The sequence below is a fragment of the Oncorhynchus gorbuscha genome, linkage group LG14 (assembly GCF_021184085.1).
Source record: "Oncorhynchus gorbuscha isolate QuinsamMale2020 ecotype Even-year linkage group LG14, OgorEven_v1.0, whole genome shotgun sequence".
NCBI classification, from domain to species: Eukaryota; Metazoa; Chordata; class Actinopteri; order Salmoniformes; family Salmonidae; genus Oncorhynchus; species Oncorhynchus gorbuscha.
This window is the reverse complement of record NC_060186.1, coordinates 20,671,943-20,691,053: the sequence shown is the minus strand read 5'-3', so window position 1 is coordinate 20,691,053 and position 19,111 is coordinate 20,671,943. Positions and strand designations below refer to the sequence as shown.

General features: G+C 41.5%; 1 protein-coding gene across 5 annotated transcripts in view; it reads right to left on the bottom strand.

Annotated features, from left to right (window-relative positions):
* Window positions 1-2,552: 2,552 nt before the first annotated feature.
* The window catches only part of LOC123994621 (solute carrier organic anion transporter family member 1C1-like), a 78,790-nt gene continuing 62,231 nt past the window's right edge, over window positions 2,553-19,111 (bottom strand). For 2 of the 5 annotated variants that reach the window (XM_046297450.1, XM_046297451.1), the window contains 11 exons: window positions 18,162-18,295; window positions 17,776-17,925; window positions 16,992-17,090; window positions 16,034-16,282; window positions 15,647-15,811; window positions 11,992-12,187; window positions 10,623-10,788; window positions 10,116-10,300; window positions 4,991-5,055; window positions 4,441-4,558; window positions 2,554-4,207 (listed from right to left, as the gene is read on the bottom strand). In XM_046297450.1, the coding sequence (XP_046153406.1) occupies window positions 3,967-4,207; window positions 4,441-4,558; window positions 4,991-5,055; window positions 10,116-10,300; window positions 10,623-10,788; window positions 11,992-12,187; window positions 15,647-15,811; window positions 16,034-16,282; window positions 16,992-17,090; window positions 17,776-17,925; window positions 18,162-18,295 (1,768 nt within the window). In that variant the 3' untranslated portion in view covers window positions 2,554-3,966. Of the gene's footprint in view, window positions 4,208-4,440; window positions 4,559-4,990; window positions 5,056-10,115; window positions 10,301-10,622; window positions 10,789-11,991; window positions 12,188-15,646; window positions 15,812-16,033; window positions 16,283-16,991; window positions 17,091-17,775; window positions 17,926-18,161; window positions 18,296-19,111 lie in introns of all 5 variants that reach the window. The other 3 variants (XM_046297448.1, XM_046297449.1, XM_046297452.1) reach the window with 3 other exon arrangements.

The following is a 19,111-nucleotide window of genomic DNA, read 5'->3' as shown; positions in this document are numbered from 1 at the left end:
GGTTCAGTGGATGTGCATTTGATATCTATAATGATCTTTGCGTTGTTAATTGTATGTATCACAATTTATTGTGATTTTACTGTAACTTTCGAGACAGAGATTCATTTACTACCAGTATACAATACTTCCACCTAGTGGATTTGATCAGAATTTAAATAAAAAAAGCTCCTGCTGCACAACAAAGGCAGAGAACAGCTATGGTAAGCTGGCACAGTGGCATCCTGTGGCACAACACAGTCACACAGACATGATGAACAGTAGCCCTGTTTATACCTGGTGCTAACATGTGTCCGTTGTCCTCATTCTGATTGTGCCCACATTTTTAGACAGGTGCATTGTGATGTGATCGTGATCAGATCTTACACAACAAATTCTCCAGTGTTAAATCAATACTGAGTGTTACATTTAACACTGGTCCTTGTCTATACTGGTCTATACTTTTCAGTGTTAAATTAACACACTGCTTAGTGTAAAGACTTATTTGAATATTTCCCAGAGTGCCTTGTCTTTCGAGTGAATTGTGGAGTTACCACCCATGATTGTATTTGTTAGTGACAAAGATATGGTTGTTGCATTCATCCAACGTTGGTCCTTTGGCCTTCACCAAGTGAGAACTTAAGTGAATATGTTATCATTAAAATAAAATTATATAAGACAGTACAACACAACTCACGAGTCCTTATTTTGAGGACTTAGTTTGAACCCTACAGTGGCTAGAAACTCACAGGCAAAATCAAAACAAATCAAACCTTTTGTCACATGCGCCGAATACAACAGGTGTAGACTTTACTGTGAAATGCTTACTTACAAGCCCTTAACCAATAATGCAGTTCAAGAAGAGTTAAGAAAATATAACACAATAAGTAACACAATAATAATAACAATAACGAGGCTATATACAGAGGGCACTGGTACCGAGTCAGTAGGCGGGTGTACCCGGCCCGTCAGAAAATCCAGGATCCAGTTGCAGAGGGAGGTGTTCAGTTCCAGAGTCCTTAGCTTAGTGATGAGCTTCGTGGGCACTATGGTGTTGAACGCTGATCTGTAGTCAATGTATAACATTCTCACATAGGTGTTCCTTTTGTCCAGGTGAGAAAGGGCAGTGTTGGGTGTGATTGAGATTGCATCATCTGTGGATCTGTTGGGGCGGTATGCGAGTTGGAGTGGGACTAGGGTGTCCTGGAGGCTGCTGTTGCTGTGAGCCATGACCAGCCTTTTAAAGCACTCATGGCTACCAAAGTGAGTGCCATGGAGCGGTAATCATTTAGGCAGGTTACCTTCGCTTACATGGGCACAGGGACTATGGTGGTCTGCTTGAAACACGTAGGTACTACCGACTCGGTCAGGGAGAGGTTGAAAATGTCTGTGAAGACACTTGACAGTTGGTCCACACATGCTTTGAGTACACGTCCTGGTAATCTGTCTGGCCCAGCAGCTTCGTGAATGTTGACCTTTTTAAAGGTTTTGTTCACATCGGCTACTGAGAGCGTTATCACACAGTCATCCAGAACAGCTGGTGCCCTTGTGCATGTTTCAGTGTTGCTTGCCTCGACGCGAACATAAAAGGCATTTAGCTCATCTGGTAGGCTCACGTCACTGAGCAGCTCGCGTCTGGGTTTCCCTTTTATAGTCCGTAACAGTTTTCAAACTCTGCCACATCCAACGAGCGTCAGAGCCGGTGTAGTAGGATTCAATCTTAATCCTGTATTGATGCTTTGCTTGTTTGATGGTTCATCTGAGGGCATAGCGGGATATCTTATAAGCGTCCAGATTACTCTCCCGCTCCTTGAAAGTGGCAGCTTTTGCCTTTAGCTCGATGCGGATGTTGCATGTAATCCATGGCTTCTGGTTGGGATATGTACATACAGTCACTGTGGGGACGACGTCATCGATGCACTTATTGATGAAGCCGATGACTGAGGTGGTGTACTCCTCAATGCCATTGGATGAGTCCCGGAACATATTCCAGTCTGTGCTAGCAAAACAGTCCTGTAGTGTAGCATCCGCGTCATCTGACCACTTCTGTATTGTAACTGGTACTTCCTGCTTTAGTTTTAGCTTGTAAGCAGGAATCAGGAGGATAGAATTATGGCCAGATTTTCCAAATGGAGGGCGAGGGGAGAGCTTTGTATGCATCTCTGTGTGTGGAGTTTTTTTCTCTGGTTGCACATGTAACATGCTGGTAAAAATTTGGTAAAAATGATTTAAGTTTGCCTGCATTAAAGTTCCTGGCCACTAGGAGTGGCGCTTCTGGGTGAGCATTTTCTTGTTTGCTTATGGCCTTATAGAGTTGGTTGAGAGAGGTCTTAATGCCAGCTTCGCTTTCTGGTGGTAAATAGACGGCTACAAATAATACAGATGAGAACTCTCTTGGTAGATAGTGTGGTCGACAACTTATCATAAGGTACTCTACCTCAGGCGAGCAATACCTCGAGAATTCTTTAATATTAGACATTGCACACCAGCTGTTATTGACAAATAGACACAAACCCCACCCCTCGTCTTACCAGAGGTAGTCTCTGTTCTGCCGGTGCATGGAAAATCCCGCTAGCTCTATATTGTCCGTATCATCGTTCAGCCACGTCTCGGTGAAACATAAAATGTTACAGTTTTTAATGTCCCGTTGGTAGGATAATCTTAATCGTAGGTCATCAATTTTATTTTCCAATGACTGCGCATTAGCAAGAAGAACGGATGGCAGTGGGAGTTTACAGTGGGAGTACGGATTCTCAGAAGGCAGCCCGAGCGGTGAGTAATGGCTGTTCTGATGTCCAGAAGTTATTTTCGATCATAAGAGACGGTAGCAGCAACATTATGTACACAATATGTTAAAGAATAAGTTACACCAAAAAAAAAACCTAACAAAATAGCACAATTGGTTGGGAGAATGTAAAACGTCAGCCATGTTCTTCGGTGCCATCTTGATATAATCAGGTGTGCAGGTCACATTATGCTGGGTGGCAAAGTGATGTGTAATTCCTAGTAGAATCCAGACAGAGTGGGGTTCGCCTACGTTTGGAGCAACCTGGCATTCACCAGCAACCTGCATTCAGAATGATTGGCGGGTTGGGAAGAATAAGAGATGAGACTACCTAAAGCATCTAAACTGGAACAACCATTTCGGTGCCGGGTGCAATAAGTCCAAGTAACATATTGGATTAGTTTAGAAAATTGCATGTTATTTATATTTGAGTAGCATAAGAAAAATTAATTAATCAATGTACATGCAAAAACATAGATATTGAAATAAACAATTTAAAAAATCTACCTGCAATAGAGCATTCTGGGAAATATAATGATGGGTGTGGTTTTGGTTTAACCCTTGTTATTAACACCAACAGTGGGGTTCTTTTACACCACTGAGTGTTCATTTAACACTTGCAGAGCTACAAATGTTAAACTGAAATATCAACACTAGGTAACACTGACCAATTTGCTGTGATTAAGTGTAAACGGACAAGATCAGGATGAAGGATGCATGTTCGAACCAGGTATAAACAGGGCTATTGAGATCATATTTTGGCAATGTTTACAGTAGAGAAACACAGAGTGTCTGACATTCTCTTTCAACAGATTGAGGCTGTCTAACAATATTATAATGTAGATGACCTTGGGAGTTGTGGCAAAAATACTCAGTGACCGAAACTGGACTCTCGCTGCAGTAAAAACAATTAACCAATGGTTAACAAATCCAATCAAATACTTTCGTTGAAAAAAAAACAACAAAGATGACATTCTTTGTTGTTACATTTGTGTTTTTGTCAAATACAGCAGGTACATCCATGAAATACGTCAGTTATATCAAAACATTATTATTATTATTTTTAAATATACATAACCTAGACAGGTTCAGTACAAATATATAATTTATGTTCTATGAGATGGTCTGGCGCCCAGTGTTGTTGGTTCCTGCACATCTCGCGTGTGTGTGTAACATGAGAGATCAGGGGAGATTGTCTCAGACTGTCACAGCCGTGTCTCTCTCTCTGTGTTGTTGTAGTCTGTTGTGGAAGTCCGTAGCGATTGGTCCGAGTTGGAGGCTAGGACTTCCTCTTTCCTGAGTACCTCCAGTTCTGCTCCTCCGTTGGCCACTTGGTGGGCACTGCGTTCCTCTCTCCGCAGGTGTCGTTTGAGCAGCACGAATCCCAGTATACACAGCAGGAAGGAAACTGTCCTCAGGCCCATAGTTAGACCCAGGTAAGCTATCCTGAGGAGAGAGAGACCAGGGGATACACACACTCAACGTCTTGACATTACACTGGTGATTCAAGTGGCAAGGCTACTGGGGTTGCCTTCAATATTGTCTTGAAAATCAATGTTCAGCGTCTGATGTTATAGAGGGTATGCCTCTCCGACATTATAACTTTGAAGTAAGTGTGTGGTCTGTGTGCGTTTTTGTTGTGTATCAGGCTTGACCAGTAGTGTGTATGTGTGCATTACCTGTATGCTGTAGTGTTGTATATCCGACAAGCTCCTCTCCCTCCGCATCTCTTCTGGCCCCACTTCAGACACGTGGTGTCGATGATCGCCCCAAAGTAGATGGGCGCTGGGATGCCCGCTGTTATAACACAAGTACACACGAAATGATCTACCAGTAATACGGAGGTGGCTAATCTTGGTCATGGAAAAGGGCAATGTGTGCAGGATTGTGTTCCAACCCAGAGCTAACACACCTGATTCACAAGTAATCATTTTTCAAGGATTACCTTTGCAACAGAGTGGATTTTTAAGAGGATTTTGTTCAGGGTATTAATCCTAATAGAAGCTGATTAGTGGAGAAATGTGTGACTTGGAAACAAACTGGCTGCAGCTAGTTTTATATCAGGGTTGCTAAGCTGCGTTGGCTCTGAGACGGGTATGGCTTGATCAGACAGGAGTAGGAGGAAGTTGCCCCTAGACGCTGATCTAAGGATAGTTTTTTGCCCCCCACATGTTAACATTTTGGGTGGTAAACTGATCCTACATCTGTGATCTGACAGTATTGACTCACCAAGTGTACGTGTGGACAGAGTATGGAACCCCAGAGCCAAGGACTTCAGTTGAGGCTTGATACACCTGCATGGAAGAACACCATCATCAACTTGAACTTTACCATAACTATGAAAACAGATAATAGATATAGATCTGAAGATATTATAAATGAAATGTTATGATATGAAAGTATCAACAAATTAGTTATGGTTCATTATTTAGTTTGCATACTAAAACCGCTTTAACTTCTTATGGCTGGGGGGCAGTAGCTTGGATGAATAAGGTGCCCAAAGTAAACGGCCTGCTCCTCAGTCTCAGTTGCTAATATATCCATATTAGTATTGGATAGAAAACACTCTTGAGTTTCTAAAACTGTTTGAATGATGTCTGTGAGTATAACAGAACTCATATGGCAGGCAAAATCCTGAGGAGAAATCAAAACCGGAAGTGAGAAATCTGAGCTTGGTATGTATTCACCACAGTTCCCATTGAAATCCCCTTGAGATATTAATGATGTTGCACTTCCTAGGGCTTCCACTAGATGTCAACCGTGTATAGAAATTTGAATGAGACTTCTACTGTCTTGTGGGACTGAATGAGTGCAGAATGTATCAGGTGTCTGGCAGTCAGCCATTTTCTGATCATGCGCATTCCTCATGGTTTCCACCTGTGTTCTATTGCTCATCAAGACACAAAGGAATACTCCGGTTGGAACTTTATTGAAGCTATATGTTAAAAACATAATGATTGATTCTGTACTTAGTTTGAAATGTTTCTTCGACCTGTAATATAACTTTTTGAAGTTTTTGTCCAATGTAACGCTGACCAGAATGAGCGTTTGGATATGTATATGAAACGCGTTAACAAAAGGAGGTATTTGGACATAAATAACGGACATTATCGAACAAAACAAACATTTATTGTGGACCTGGGATTCCTGGGAGTGCTTTCTGATGAAGATCATCAAAGGTAAGGGAATATTTATCATGTAATTTCTTGTTTATGTTGACGCCAACATGGCGGCTATTTTGACTATTGTTCTGAGCGCCGTCTCAGATTATTGCATGTTTTGCTTATTCCATAAAGTTTTTAAAATATCAGACACATCAGTTGCATTAAGGAGAGGTATATCATAATTCCATGTGTATATCATCTACATTTATGATGAGTATTTCTGTTGAATGATGTGGCTATGCAAAATCACTGGATGTTTTTGGAACTAGTGAATGTAACGCGCCAATGTAAACTCTTATTTTATATAAATATGAACTTTATCAAATAAAACATACATGTATTGTGTAACATGAAGTCCTATGAGTGTCATCTGATGAAGATCATCAAAGGTTAGTGATTAATCGTATGTCTATTTGTGCTTTTTGTGGCTGCTATCTTTGGCTGGAAAAAAATGGCTGTGTTTGTCGTTTGTTGGTGACCTAACATAATCATTTGTGGTGCTTTTGCTGTAAGGCATATTTGATATCGGACACTGTGTTGGGAAAAACAACAAGATTACCTTTATAATGGTATAAGATACATGTATGTTTGAGGAATTTTAATTGAGATTTTTGATATTTTGAATTTGGCACCCTGCACTTTCACTGGCTGTTGTAATATCATCCCGTCAACGGGATGTCAGCCCAAAGAGGTTTTAAAGGTCAATTCAAAAGACTAGTGTTGTTGACATAATGTAAGTTGACTGAAGACGTTCTGACGAAGCCAGTGAGTACTACTGACCTCTGTTGGTAGATCAAGGCACTGTCAGAAGCGTCTTTTTTATTTTATTTTTTACCTTTATTTAACTAGGCAAGTCAGTTAAGAACAAATTCTTATTTTCAATGACGGCCTAGGAACAGTGGGTTAACTGCCTGTTCAGGGGCAGAACGACAGATTTGTACCTTGTCAGCTCGGGGGTTTGAACTTGCAACCTTCTGGTTACTAGTCCAACTCTCTAACCACTAGGCTACCCTGCCTGTCTGCCCTTACTACCTTGCTATTTTGTTTTTATTTAATTTAATTTGGCAAGTCAGAACAAATTCTAATTCACAATGACGACCTTCCTGCGAGGCCGGGGGCTGGGATAAAAAAAAAAAAATACAAATATAGGACAAAACACACAAAGAGAGACCTAAGACAAGAACATAGCATGGCAGCAACACATGAAAACACAGCATGGTAGCAACAGAACATGACAATAACATGGTAGTAACACAACATGGCAGCATCACAACATGGTACAAACATTATTGGGCACAGACAACTGCACAAAGGGCAAGTAGGTAGAGGCAACAATACATCAGCCACAAAAGCAGCCACAACTTTCAGTAAGAGTGTCCATGATTGAGTCTTTGAATGAAGAGATGAAGATAAAACAGTCCAGTTTGAGTGTTTTTTGCAGCTCGTTCCAGTTTCTAGCTGCAGCGAACTGAAAAGAGGCGCGACCCAGGGATGTGTATGCTTTGGGGACCTTTAACAGAATGTGACTGGCAAAACGGGTGTTGTATGTGGAGGATGAGGGCTGCAATAAGTATCTCAGATAGGGGGGAGTGAGGCTATTCAGCTGTTCTCTCAAGACCCAGAGCAAAAACAGAAGCAGACCCATCTCAGACAACTGAGACTCTAAAAATATCAGAACAAAAGGAAATAGGCCACTTCCAGTAACTTCATTTGTCCCAGAAAGGGCAACACATTTCATCAGGGTCAGCTGATCGAGCTTTGGGCCGATCTGCTGGATTGTGGTTTGTGTTCGTGTGTGTGTGTGTGTGCGCGTGCATGTACATGCATGTTTGTGTTTGTGTGTGCGCATTTGTGTACATGCTCAAAGCTGGCCAAGGCTAATCAAGGACTAGTTTTAGCCAGTAACAGTACCGCACCAAATCACATATTATACTTTCCTGAAATACAGTAAAACCTCTATTGCTGACTTTCCTATAACCCCTATGAAGTATGCCGCGGGATAAAGATTTCAATTAAATGTACTTAAAGTGTACTGAATCTATATTTCCTGCTATAACCCTGAATGGACACACAAGCGGAGAGTAGGAAGAACAATGAGCCGACTCATAAAAACGTCTCTCATTCCAGTCAGACCACATAATTGAATCACCTGAAAGCATCATGTGACTGTCTCCTTGCCCTCCATAAAGTCTGTTGCAACCATAGAGATAGATAGAAGACTCATCTTTGTATATGTGCCATTATAGCGTCTGTGACAGCATGTGCAGCGCCATAGTGCCCCTCAGTGGAGATGTCAAAATACCTATAAAACCTAGTGGTCAAACAGGGAAATGGTTCCCATCGTTTTCCCACCATTCATTTTTTCCTATAGGGGATTTTAGAAACACTTAAATAAGGGCTGTGTTTCGCTTACCCTGAGACGTTTTGATAACTGTGTAAATCTCTATCGGACAAGGTGACTTATCAATATATTTGCCTGTATTTACCTCCCAAAAAGGAAATGCTAATTAGCTGTTAATGGTGGGGAAACAATTGGAACCAATTCCCTTAATGAACTTTGGGTTTTATGAATATTATGACTAGAATATTATGAAAGGCTATTTACATTTCCTTCTTCCCAATTGCCGGAACACTCCGGATGACCCGGTTGGACATGACTCCACCCAGTTGACTACATTAAAATGGTGGAAGCCCTCAATGACACTGCCCATGCTAATATGACCTTTTGACCACTAGAGGCCTCTATGGTTGCAACACGGCTCTTTAAGGCCGGAATTCAATCTGATCGCGATTTGTCTGCTATGCAGCTTTTAAAGGCAATGGTTCCGCGTTATAGCTCATCATAAACACTGCATATGTCACCTCAATCAAAAATGACCTAGAAATGGAGCATAGCAGACAAAGCGCAGTTGAATTGAATCCCTGCCTAAGTCTGTTACACAGACTACATTCAACTTCTGGTCAGCCATTCTGTCACCCATTGTGAGCTAATTTCACTACAGTGAAATTTGAGAACTTTCAGGGTGAGTTCATTCTGAACAAGGTGGTGCAAGTAAATGTAGTAGACTTTATGCAGGTTAGGTTCTCTCAGTAGCCATGGTTACACCTTGCATTAACGTGATTGTCATCATCCGGTCACTATCTGATCGAGATTTTGTTGGTCGACACATGGTAATATATGTCTCTTATCTGCCCACTTCGTCCCTATTGTGACCAGATTCCCTGGTCCCTCCCTGTATGCAAATGATTCCAACCTCCCTTGGACCTCCCATTATGACACAAGCTGTATTAAATCGACAGGAAACAGCACACTTTTATAGTCAATAGTTTTAGACTCTCATCATTACAGCCTACTTTTGTTATCCAACGATTCAAGTCTGGGCGTAATAGACTACTGTCCCGGTAACCTCGACTTGTCCACAGATGGACAAATAACAAGTCAGAGAATCTCTCCCATCTCTAAAAACGTCACCACACAAATGAGCTGAGTATCTGGATGTGTGTACAAAATACAATTATTGCACAGTATAAATAAAAATTATACTTAGGCCCTAATGCACACAGTAAAAACAGAAACAGGTTATGTTACAGGGAATGCATTTCTGTAGCCTAAAATGTTTTCAAATATTAGAATTTGCGCTGGCATTGAACGTGGGAAGGGGAGAACCGCTTTTCTCTTATTCGGGACAATATCTCTTCATAAATATCTTTATTTCTATTTGCCATTTTAATCAGAGCTGGACCTCGGTATTGGACTGTGGCATATCTGGCCACAGTGTCAGTAGGCAGTTGGTTTCTAAAAACATGTTCTTAATTCAATTGGCTGGTGTGATTTTTTTAAGAGGCCGGGACAACTGTGACGTTAGCCAAATGTATACACTTTCGATTTGTTTACACCAAGGATATTCGTACAAGATGTGTCTTTCACTACCACCAGAGGTGGTCAGAAAAATACAATCACAATCAGATCACAATGCGTCTTTTGATCATCTACACCTGTCGACGCACAATACGAATGTGGACATGATCAGGACAACGGACGCATGTTAGAACCAGGTACAAATGGGGCTTCTGATTGTTTCCCCTTTAAGGTACCTTGTTGAAGCCGGAGCCCCAGATTTCTTTGTGCTGTCTTGCCAACTGCTATGACCATCCCTTCTTGTTTGTGTATGGGTGTGTGTGTGACTGACCTGATGAGGACCATGTAGCCTGGCGTGCCACCCAGGGAGATGATAAAGGAAGTGATGACAGAGAGAGCCAGGAAGTAAGGGAAGACACGGTCACAGTCGTCTCTGTGAGGACAGTGGCCTACACTGGCTGTCAGGTTACCACTGCTCAGCCCTGCTGCCACCGCACAGCTACAGTTAGAGAACACCTGCAGAAGCACACAGACACACACACACACACACAGAGACAAGACAAGACAATTTGACACAAAAACAGAAACAACATCATAACTTGCTGCTTCAAAAGTTTTCCATAAACCCACCAGGGTGCGAGTCAATTCTGACTGAAATCATACTGAAATTAAATTGACCTTTACCCTGTTGCTCACAAGTCAGTTTACATCTCAAATGGCACCGTATTCCCTATATAGTGTACTACTTTTAAACAGAGCCCAAAAGTAGTACACTATATAGGGAACAGGGTGCCATTTCGGGATGCAGCCTCCGTGCTGGCTAAGATTCTCATCTCACCGTGTTCTTCCCTGATCCTGTGGAGGTCTGGCAGCCAGCCAGGCAGGGAGAGACGTACGTGATGCCGTTCTCTCCACAGACAGGGTCCCAGTCTCTGTCTGAACACACACAGTCTGAGTTACAGGCTGAGAATACTGAGCGCTCCTCATACGATACACCAACCACCCTGAGAGAGAGAAAAAAAGGAGAGAAAGAGAGAGAGAAAGTGGGGCTGTTATTAATAGGAGATTTAATTCAGATAGCGCTTTTCTTTAAACAGATAATCTAATGAATACAGACATGATTTGACCTCTGCCCGCCCAGATACAGAAGGTGTGATGTGTATTTAATCAAATGCATAATAAGATATGTCCTGAACAAAAATATGAATGCAACAAGTGTCGTTCCCATGTTTCATGACCTGAAATAAAAAAAATCCCAGAAATGTTGTGCACAAAATTGTCAACATCCCTGTTAGTGAGCATTTTATCATTTGTCAAGATAATCCATCCTCCTGACAGGTGTGGCTTATCAAGAAACTGATTAAACAGCATGATCATTACAAAGATGCACCTTGTGCTGGGGACAATAAAAGGCCACTCTAAAGTGTGCAGTTTTGTCACACAACACAATGCCACAGATTTTTGAGGGAGGATGCAATTGGCATGCTAACTGAAGGAATGTCCACCAGAGCGGTTGCCAGAGATCTAATGTTAATTTCTCTCCCATATAGTTTTCGAGAATTTGGCAGTACGTCCAACCGGCCTCACAACCGCAGACCACATGTAACCATGCCAGCCCAAGACCTCCACATCCGGCTTCTTCACCTGCAGGATCTTCTGAGACCAGCCAACCCGGACAGCTGATGAAACTGAGGAGTATTTCTGCCTGTAATAAAGCTCCTCAGTGGGAGGACCTATGGCTGTACACCTGCCCAGTCATGTGAAATCCATAGATTAGGACATAATGGATTTTTAAAAAAGTGACCGATTTCCTTATATGAACTGTAACTCAGCAAAATCATTTAAATTGTTGCATGTTACGTTTCTATTTTTGTTCAGTATACTTTCACCGACTCAATGAATACTAATGTTATCAACCAAATTCAGTGTCGGTTCTGATATTGACATTAGCAGCAAACAGTCTTGACAGAACCAAGGGGCGTACAGTACAGTAGATGGGTGAAATGCCTGATTCGCTATTCTAGACCACATCTCTCCAGTGTTGGAGGTATGCTGTCCTCTAGGAGCAATTATTAGCATACGCACTCCAGCATGTTACCTGTTTGTGGTGCTAGGAATAGAACATTTAGAGGGTAAATATGTATGTACCTAAGGGCAACTTCTACCAAGAGCTGTGTGTGTGTGTGTGTGTGTGTGTATCAACCCACCGGTTGTAGGGCAGCGTGATCCCAGCCACTTTGGCGTTCTCGCAGCTCATGACGAAGAAGAAGAGGGATAGGAAGTAGCCTATCAGAGAGGTGCCGAACGCAAACTTGGCCGCTCCCATGATGCTCAGCTTCAGCCTCTTCATGAGCAGGCCGCCAGTGAAAATTCCCAACGCCACGGCAGGGATGTTGATTGTACCTGGAACCAACAACACACACTCTGTAAACATTAAGACCTGGGTCTCATTCTTTAGAAATGTTCTTCATTCCTAGTCGTGGAGGATTTAGGCCAGGGCTAAGGTCTTGATGACAGGTTCAATGGGACTGAAACACCAGGTGAGCCAGCCAAAGCCCTAAACCAGGCATTCACTTTCACACAATACCATACTGTAGCTTTTGCTACCTTTCATACCACTGTAGCTATACGTCTACCTTTTATGCCAGTGCTATTCCACAACCAATTACATACAGTACAGCAGAGTAGAACCAGGCCATACCGCCTGAGACTCAGCCTTTGATATAGTTGACAGTAGAGAGAACACACAGTAGCGCTGTCCAACTCCCACTCAAAGACCAAAGCTATTCATCAATGTACAGATATCATATTCTATATGTCCGTTCTATTACTGTAGTTATGCTAGATATTGCATTACCTTTCATACACAGCATGCAATGGTCAGGTCAATAGTGGAGCATGAGGCCTATTTAGATCAGCATTCACATTTGAGGGTTGAATCATAACACATTGTATAGCTCAATAAAACAGCGCCTTTGACCTCCTATTGCTTGATCTAGTCTTAACAATATTGCATGCATGTGCTTATCTATGCATAAAGCGAGTCCTTTCAAGTTTCCAATCTAAATTGAACTAGCTCACGCATGAGATGAATCAAGGCCAGTGTCAGGGGTAAAGCGTTACGGGGTAAAGCGTTACGGGGTAAAGCATTACAGGGTAAAGCATTACGGGGTAACGGGTTACAAAGTAATGGGTTAGAGTACTCGGATGACTTTTTTTTGTGGTAACGAGTAATTTTTCTATTTAATTCATCAGTTACTTAATTACGTTTTCAAATAAGCAAGTCATTCATTTACAATATTATTATTATTTATTTTTTTCTAACTAGTGAGACGCAGAGACAATAGAATTTGCATGGTGGAAGAATTCACATTACTTTGAATTGGTAAGGGGAAAAGGACATGAACGTCACAGTAAAAAGCTAACTCTGCCTCGGGGATAAGTGCCTGTCCACTGCGAAGAACTTCACTTCAAATATCAAGAAGCACCTTCAGTCTTTTTCTTGTGCCGTATAACGTTAAATCGCTCCTTTAGAGGAAAGCAGTGAAATAAATCAACAAGGTGTTTTTATTTTTGACTTTGAGTTCTGAATGTTGGAAGGTGCATGCGTTGTCCTTTTGAAAAGGCTACGCTGCTGCAACTTCTATGAAAATAATACAACTAATTGGTATCTAGACAATCTGGTCGTTGTGGTTCACGATTTGCATGTTTGGAAAGGGCTATTGCTCGCGTTAACTTGTGTGTTTTCATATCTCTGCGCCAAGTTTGTATCTGTGTTTAAAACAGATTGGTAGCCAGTTGACCTTGTATTTGAGCTCTCCTTTAACTGTGCCCAGTTAGGTTTATACCCCGCCTTCGGAAAGTATTCCTACCCCTCGACATTTTGTTGAAAAAACAACCTGAATTGAGATTTTGTGCCAATGGCCTACACACACAATACCCCATAATGTCAACGTGGAATTATGTTTATTTTTTATTAATTCAAAATGAAAAGCAGAAATGTCTTGACTCATTAAGTATTCAACTCCTTTGTTATGGCAAGCCTAAATAAGTTCAGGGGTACAAAAAAAGTGCTTAACAAGTCACATAAGTTGCATGGAATCATGATTTATTAATGACTACCTCATCTCTGTACCCAACACATACAGATAATTGTAAGGTCCCTCAGTTGAGCAGTGAATTTCAAAACAGATCCAACCACAAAGACCAGGGAGGTTTTCCAATGCCTCACAAAGAAGGGAACCTATGAGATGAGTACAAATAAAAAGTAGACATTGAATATCCCTTTGAACATGGTGAAGTTATTAATTACACTTTGGATGGTGTATCAAAAAACCCAGTCACTACAAAGATACAGGTCTCCTGTGGTGGAAACAGTCAAGTGATGTGAAGATGTGAATCATTTCTGGAGGCACTGTATATTGTATGTATTATGTTTTACTTATGTGTAAATAATTCAACAAAATAATGTATTTATTAAAGAATTGTAAAGGATATATTTAATCTGTCATTATTACTTGAGCTGGTATAGGCCAGAGTTATAGATTACGGACGAAAGGCACATTTTTGGACAGTAGCCACTAGGCCAGGGATTGGCAACATGTGGCCCACGGGCCTAAACCGTCCTGGAAGTGATTTTCTGGGGGTGAAGAACACTGTAAAATCACAAGGACTTCAGATGAAAGAGTTTAATTTAGAAAATCTGTTCTTAATTATTCCCACAAAAAAAATATTTAAAAAATGTGATCGTGTCTCAATATAATCATGGTATGAAATTATTATCATTTTCATATACAACCTCTTTTTGGGCTTAGTTGTGTTAAATTTGCAGTGTACAAATGACTATAATTATGTTCCTTCCCCCCAACCATCCGCTCCTGCAAAAATTGTCCGGTGGCTTAATCTAGTTGCCTACCCTTGCACTAGGCCTATCAGTCGTCAGAGTCTCACCATTCAAAAGTAGTAAGCATAAAGCTCATTCTGATAGCCCCTTAAAGGTCCAACACAACTGCTTTCATCTCAATATCAAATCATGTCTAGGTAACAATTAAGTACCTTGCTGTGATTGTTTTCAATTAAAATGGTCAAAAAGAAACAAAAATAGCTTCTTAGCAAAGAATCTCAAAGAATCTTCTCAAGCAGGAATTTACCTAGGACTGTCTGAGCGGGGAGGGGAAAACTGAAAACGATCTGTTATTGGCAGAGAGAGGTTTGGAACTCTTTCTTATTGGTCTATTAACTCATTTACAGCCTGGTGATGTCACCATGCAGGCCAAAACTTTGTCCCATCAAAAACAGGCAGAAATATCAGGTGGTCTTTTCAAAAAGCTATTACACTAAAAGGGCATTATCATAATTTTCACAATTTCACAGTATTATTCCAACCTCATAGTGTGGAAATAAATATAAAACACAGGAAAAACATGCTTTTGACTGCACTGGGCCTATAAGCTTGACCTAGAGGCGAAAGAAACGCACACCTATTTAGGCGAGGTGCTGGCAAGCGGGGTGGACCACAACAAAAATACCACACACTCTAGGAGAACCACACACTCTAGGAGAACCACACACTCTAGGAGAACCACACACTCTAGGAGAACCAAACACTCTAGGAGCTCAGATGCAAAAATGTTATGTCCAACGTTTCGACAGACAAGCTGTCTTCATCAGGGTATCAGGGACAAACACTGCGGGTGACTCATTTATATAGTGTCAAAAGACACTTGTTTTTGGTAACGCAGAAGTAAAGTAACAAGTTACTTTCCATAGTAAATCATGTTGTAACATAAGTTCCTTTTAAAAGTAACGTTCCCCAACACTGATCAAGGCAAATAAGCAATATGATTGGCCAACCATACGTACCCATCAGGAAATTGGCTTTTGATGCGGACTGCCCGTAATGCTGCTCTATGTACTTGGGCTTGTAGGTTACCATGCCGATGAGAGAGTTCAGCTGAATGATGGTTACACACAGGTAGATGAAGTACACTGGGTTCCCCAGGAGGGTTTTCAACGTTGGTATGAAATCTAGATGAAAAACAATCAACAGAACAGCATCACCTGTCAACTACATCATCAGTTGTTAAGGTCATTTTTGTCTACCTTTTTCCATACTATGGTAATTTCATCCAAAGCAACCTGAATTTGATATACCATTGTACCTGACCAGACTTTAAAAGAGCCTTTTTAAACTCCAATCATTATCTAAACCAGAAAATGTTCCAATTTCATCCCCATTCAACAAAATACCTTTGGCCATCTCCAGAAAGCTGGCTGGCTCGTCGGCTTGGTACTTATGCTCCAGGAGAGGGGAGTCTTTGATGAAGCTGGTCTGCTCCGGGGTACACTGGGCTGGGCCTCGGTCTGATGGGATGGGCAGGGAACGGGGCAGGAACCAGAAGGGGATGGCTGAAAGCAGGGTGATCACCCCAGCTACAAGGTAACCTAACCACCAGGCCCCCACCCAGCGAGCATCACCAGGGCTTATGGTGATACTCTCTATACAGGGAGGGGAGACACAGCACTTGATTAAATTGGATTGATTAGGATCCCCATTACCCGACACCAACGGCGACAGCTAGTCTTACTGGGGTCCGACATATAACGAAAAAGACATTGCAGACAAAAGACTTTACAATGTACATACGTTTTAAAACATGAACATGTAGTGTGTGTGTGCATCTATCAGTTACACATACATGTCAGTACATATATGTAACAAGAGAAGGCCATGGTGATAGTCTCTATAGAGGGAGGACAAGCACAGAGAGAGAGCTGTGACTGTTGGGGACTAAAATACATTATGAGTAAACTAGCAACGTTCCTAGCGACAAGACTTACTGGAGAGAGAAAACAAGCACAGCACAGCTGCTTTTTGTGCATATCTTAATAACCATCTCTCCTGCTTTATATTGGTTACTCAAATGTAGTAGCTGACGTCACTGAGCACACTAGTTCAATTAGTCGGATAACCTAGAATCTAGAAGCATGATCATACATAACAAACACTTATTGAACACAGTCAGCGAGTGCACTCTAGGAACGACAATGAACTCAACTCAGAGCGCTGTTTGTTCGTCCAATAGTAACCGAACAGAGGTGAATGCCCTGTCTCTGTCTAAACTGGAGAACTCACTATTTACAGTGCAATAGTGTGTAGGCGGCCTAGACAGAATACTCAGTGTTTCGCTAGATACCGGTTACTCACCCATGTTGACAAATCCAATGTCCACATATATTTTGGCACACAGGGATCCCAGTAAATAGCCAAACACAGGACCAATGACAGCTATGGTCTGAACGCAGCCTGAAATATGAAAGACACACACACGCACGCACGCACGCACACACACACACACAGCAATTGATTTATTATACTAAAACCAGAGACGGTTCCATTAGGCAGTACACAATAAGACGGGTGTGTGTGATTTTTAAAAGGTCAAAGAGATGCCTCTGCTTATCTGGAGCATTTGTCCATTCATGTTATCACAAAGAGCTAGATTAGTGTTAACCAGCAACAGCAGACATCTGCATGGCAGATGTTTTGGTAGTGAGCAGCCCCTCTTGAGTTAGAAGTTCAGAACGAGAAAGTGTAGGCCATATAGAAATAATTACACTCAAATTGAAAAATCATAAAATCTAAATAATGACCATTTTTTATTATCCTAATCGAGATGTAGATAACATTTCACATTCCATTGTAAAAAAAAAGGCTGCATGAGATTTCTGTAATGTAACTGGCAATGTCTGCTTTGCATGTAAAGCTGGGAGCCACTTGTGGCTCTAACGCAGTTCCACCTCCCACACTGTCTAAACATCAGCTATGCGGATGTTGGCTAAAGCGGATCTGATTGAATCGGACCCTTAGTGTATGAATCAGATTGAAAGGCAGTTTATTCAGACTGTCAGATCTACTTAGCATATTGTACTTCAAATCATGCACAGTGACATTATCTAAAATGTGTTTGTTTTTCCAATTGGTGTATTACCAATGTAAAATGCAGCATTTTCCTCCCTGGCGAAATCATCTATATACGAGATCCCAAGGGGCTGCACTGGCGTCTCCCCGATCCCTCGTAAGACGTTCCCCAGGAACACATAGATCCACATGGAGAGGTTGGACTCTCCTTCACAACCTACTGGGAAGGGGGAGAGAGAGAATAGTTACAGCACTGTGTGTGTGTGTGTGTGTGTGTGTGTGTGTGTGTGTGTGTGTGTGTGTGTGTGTGTGTGTGTGTGTGTGTGTGTGTGTGTGTGTGTGTGTGTGTATCCATGAGTACATGTTTGTGTGCGTACAGTTGTGTGTGCGTGGGTTTGTGTTTGCGTGGTGGCATGCATGTACATGAGCATGTGTGCGTGTGTTTTGGTGACACACCTGTCCCTGTGCTTGGTGCCTCAGAAAGCGGGTCACCCGAAGCTAGCGCGGCGGGTGACAACAGACGCGCTGGACATGGAGAGAGGTTATTGGTTGAATTCACTGACGATCGGATTGACGTTTCGAACTTATAGCTGCGTACAAAACACCAATGCGACTGTTTAGCGAAGGGAGGGGAGAAAGCACCACGTTATACAGTTAGAGAGGACAGAGACAAAGCAGAACAGGAGTGCAATGAAACATTTAGGAAACAGCGTTTTATACATTGAAGTAGATCATGTTATACGCGATACTTAACGATAGGAAGAAGCTTTCATGGCTTCCGCTGTAAAATACAAAACAATTGGCAACTGAATGTGTTTTTTGGAAAAACATCTCACAGCTGTAAAAATGCATATAGTAAAACTTCTCTTGTCGTTCAGTAAAGAGACTCCATACAGCGCAGAATATATTCTTTAAGATTCACTATGTTCCCATCTTGTGGGAGGGATGAAACATTCTGACTGATCAAACTTTCATGACCAAGCCAAGCTAATGAGAGCACATGATAACACACACAACCATGCGTCATCCCACAAACGACGGTATGCAACATATAAAATATGTACAAAATACAGTATATTAGCATATCACTACAGAGTCACAGTGATATCTGTCCTTTCCCAGACTTTATCCAAACACACAGAAATACAGAACATTCGGAAAGTATGTCCACATTACGTCACAGCCTTATTCCAAATGGATTAAATACATTTTTCCCCCATCAATCTACACACAATACCCCATAATGACAAAGCAAAAACAGGTTTTTAGAAATCTTTGCAAATGTATATACAAAAAATAATAATAATAAAATTCACATAGTATTCAGACCATTTGCTTTGAGATTCGAAATTGAACTCAGGTGAATCCTGTTTCCATTGATCATCCTTGATATGTTTCTACAACTT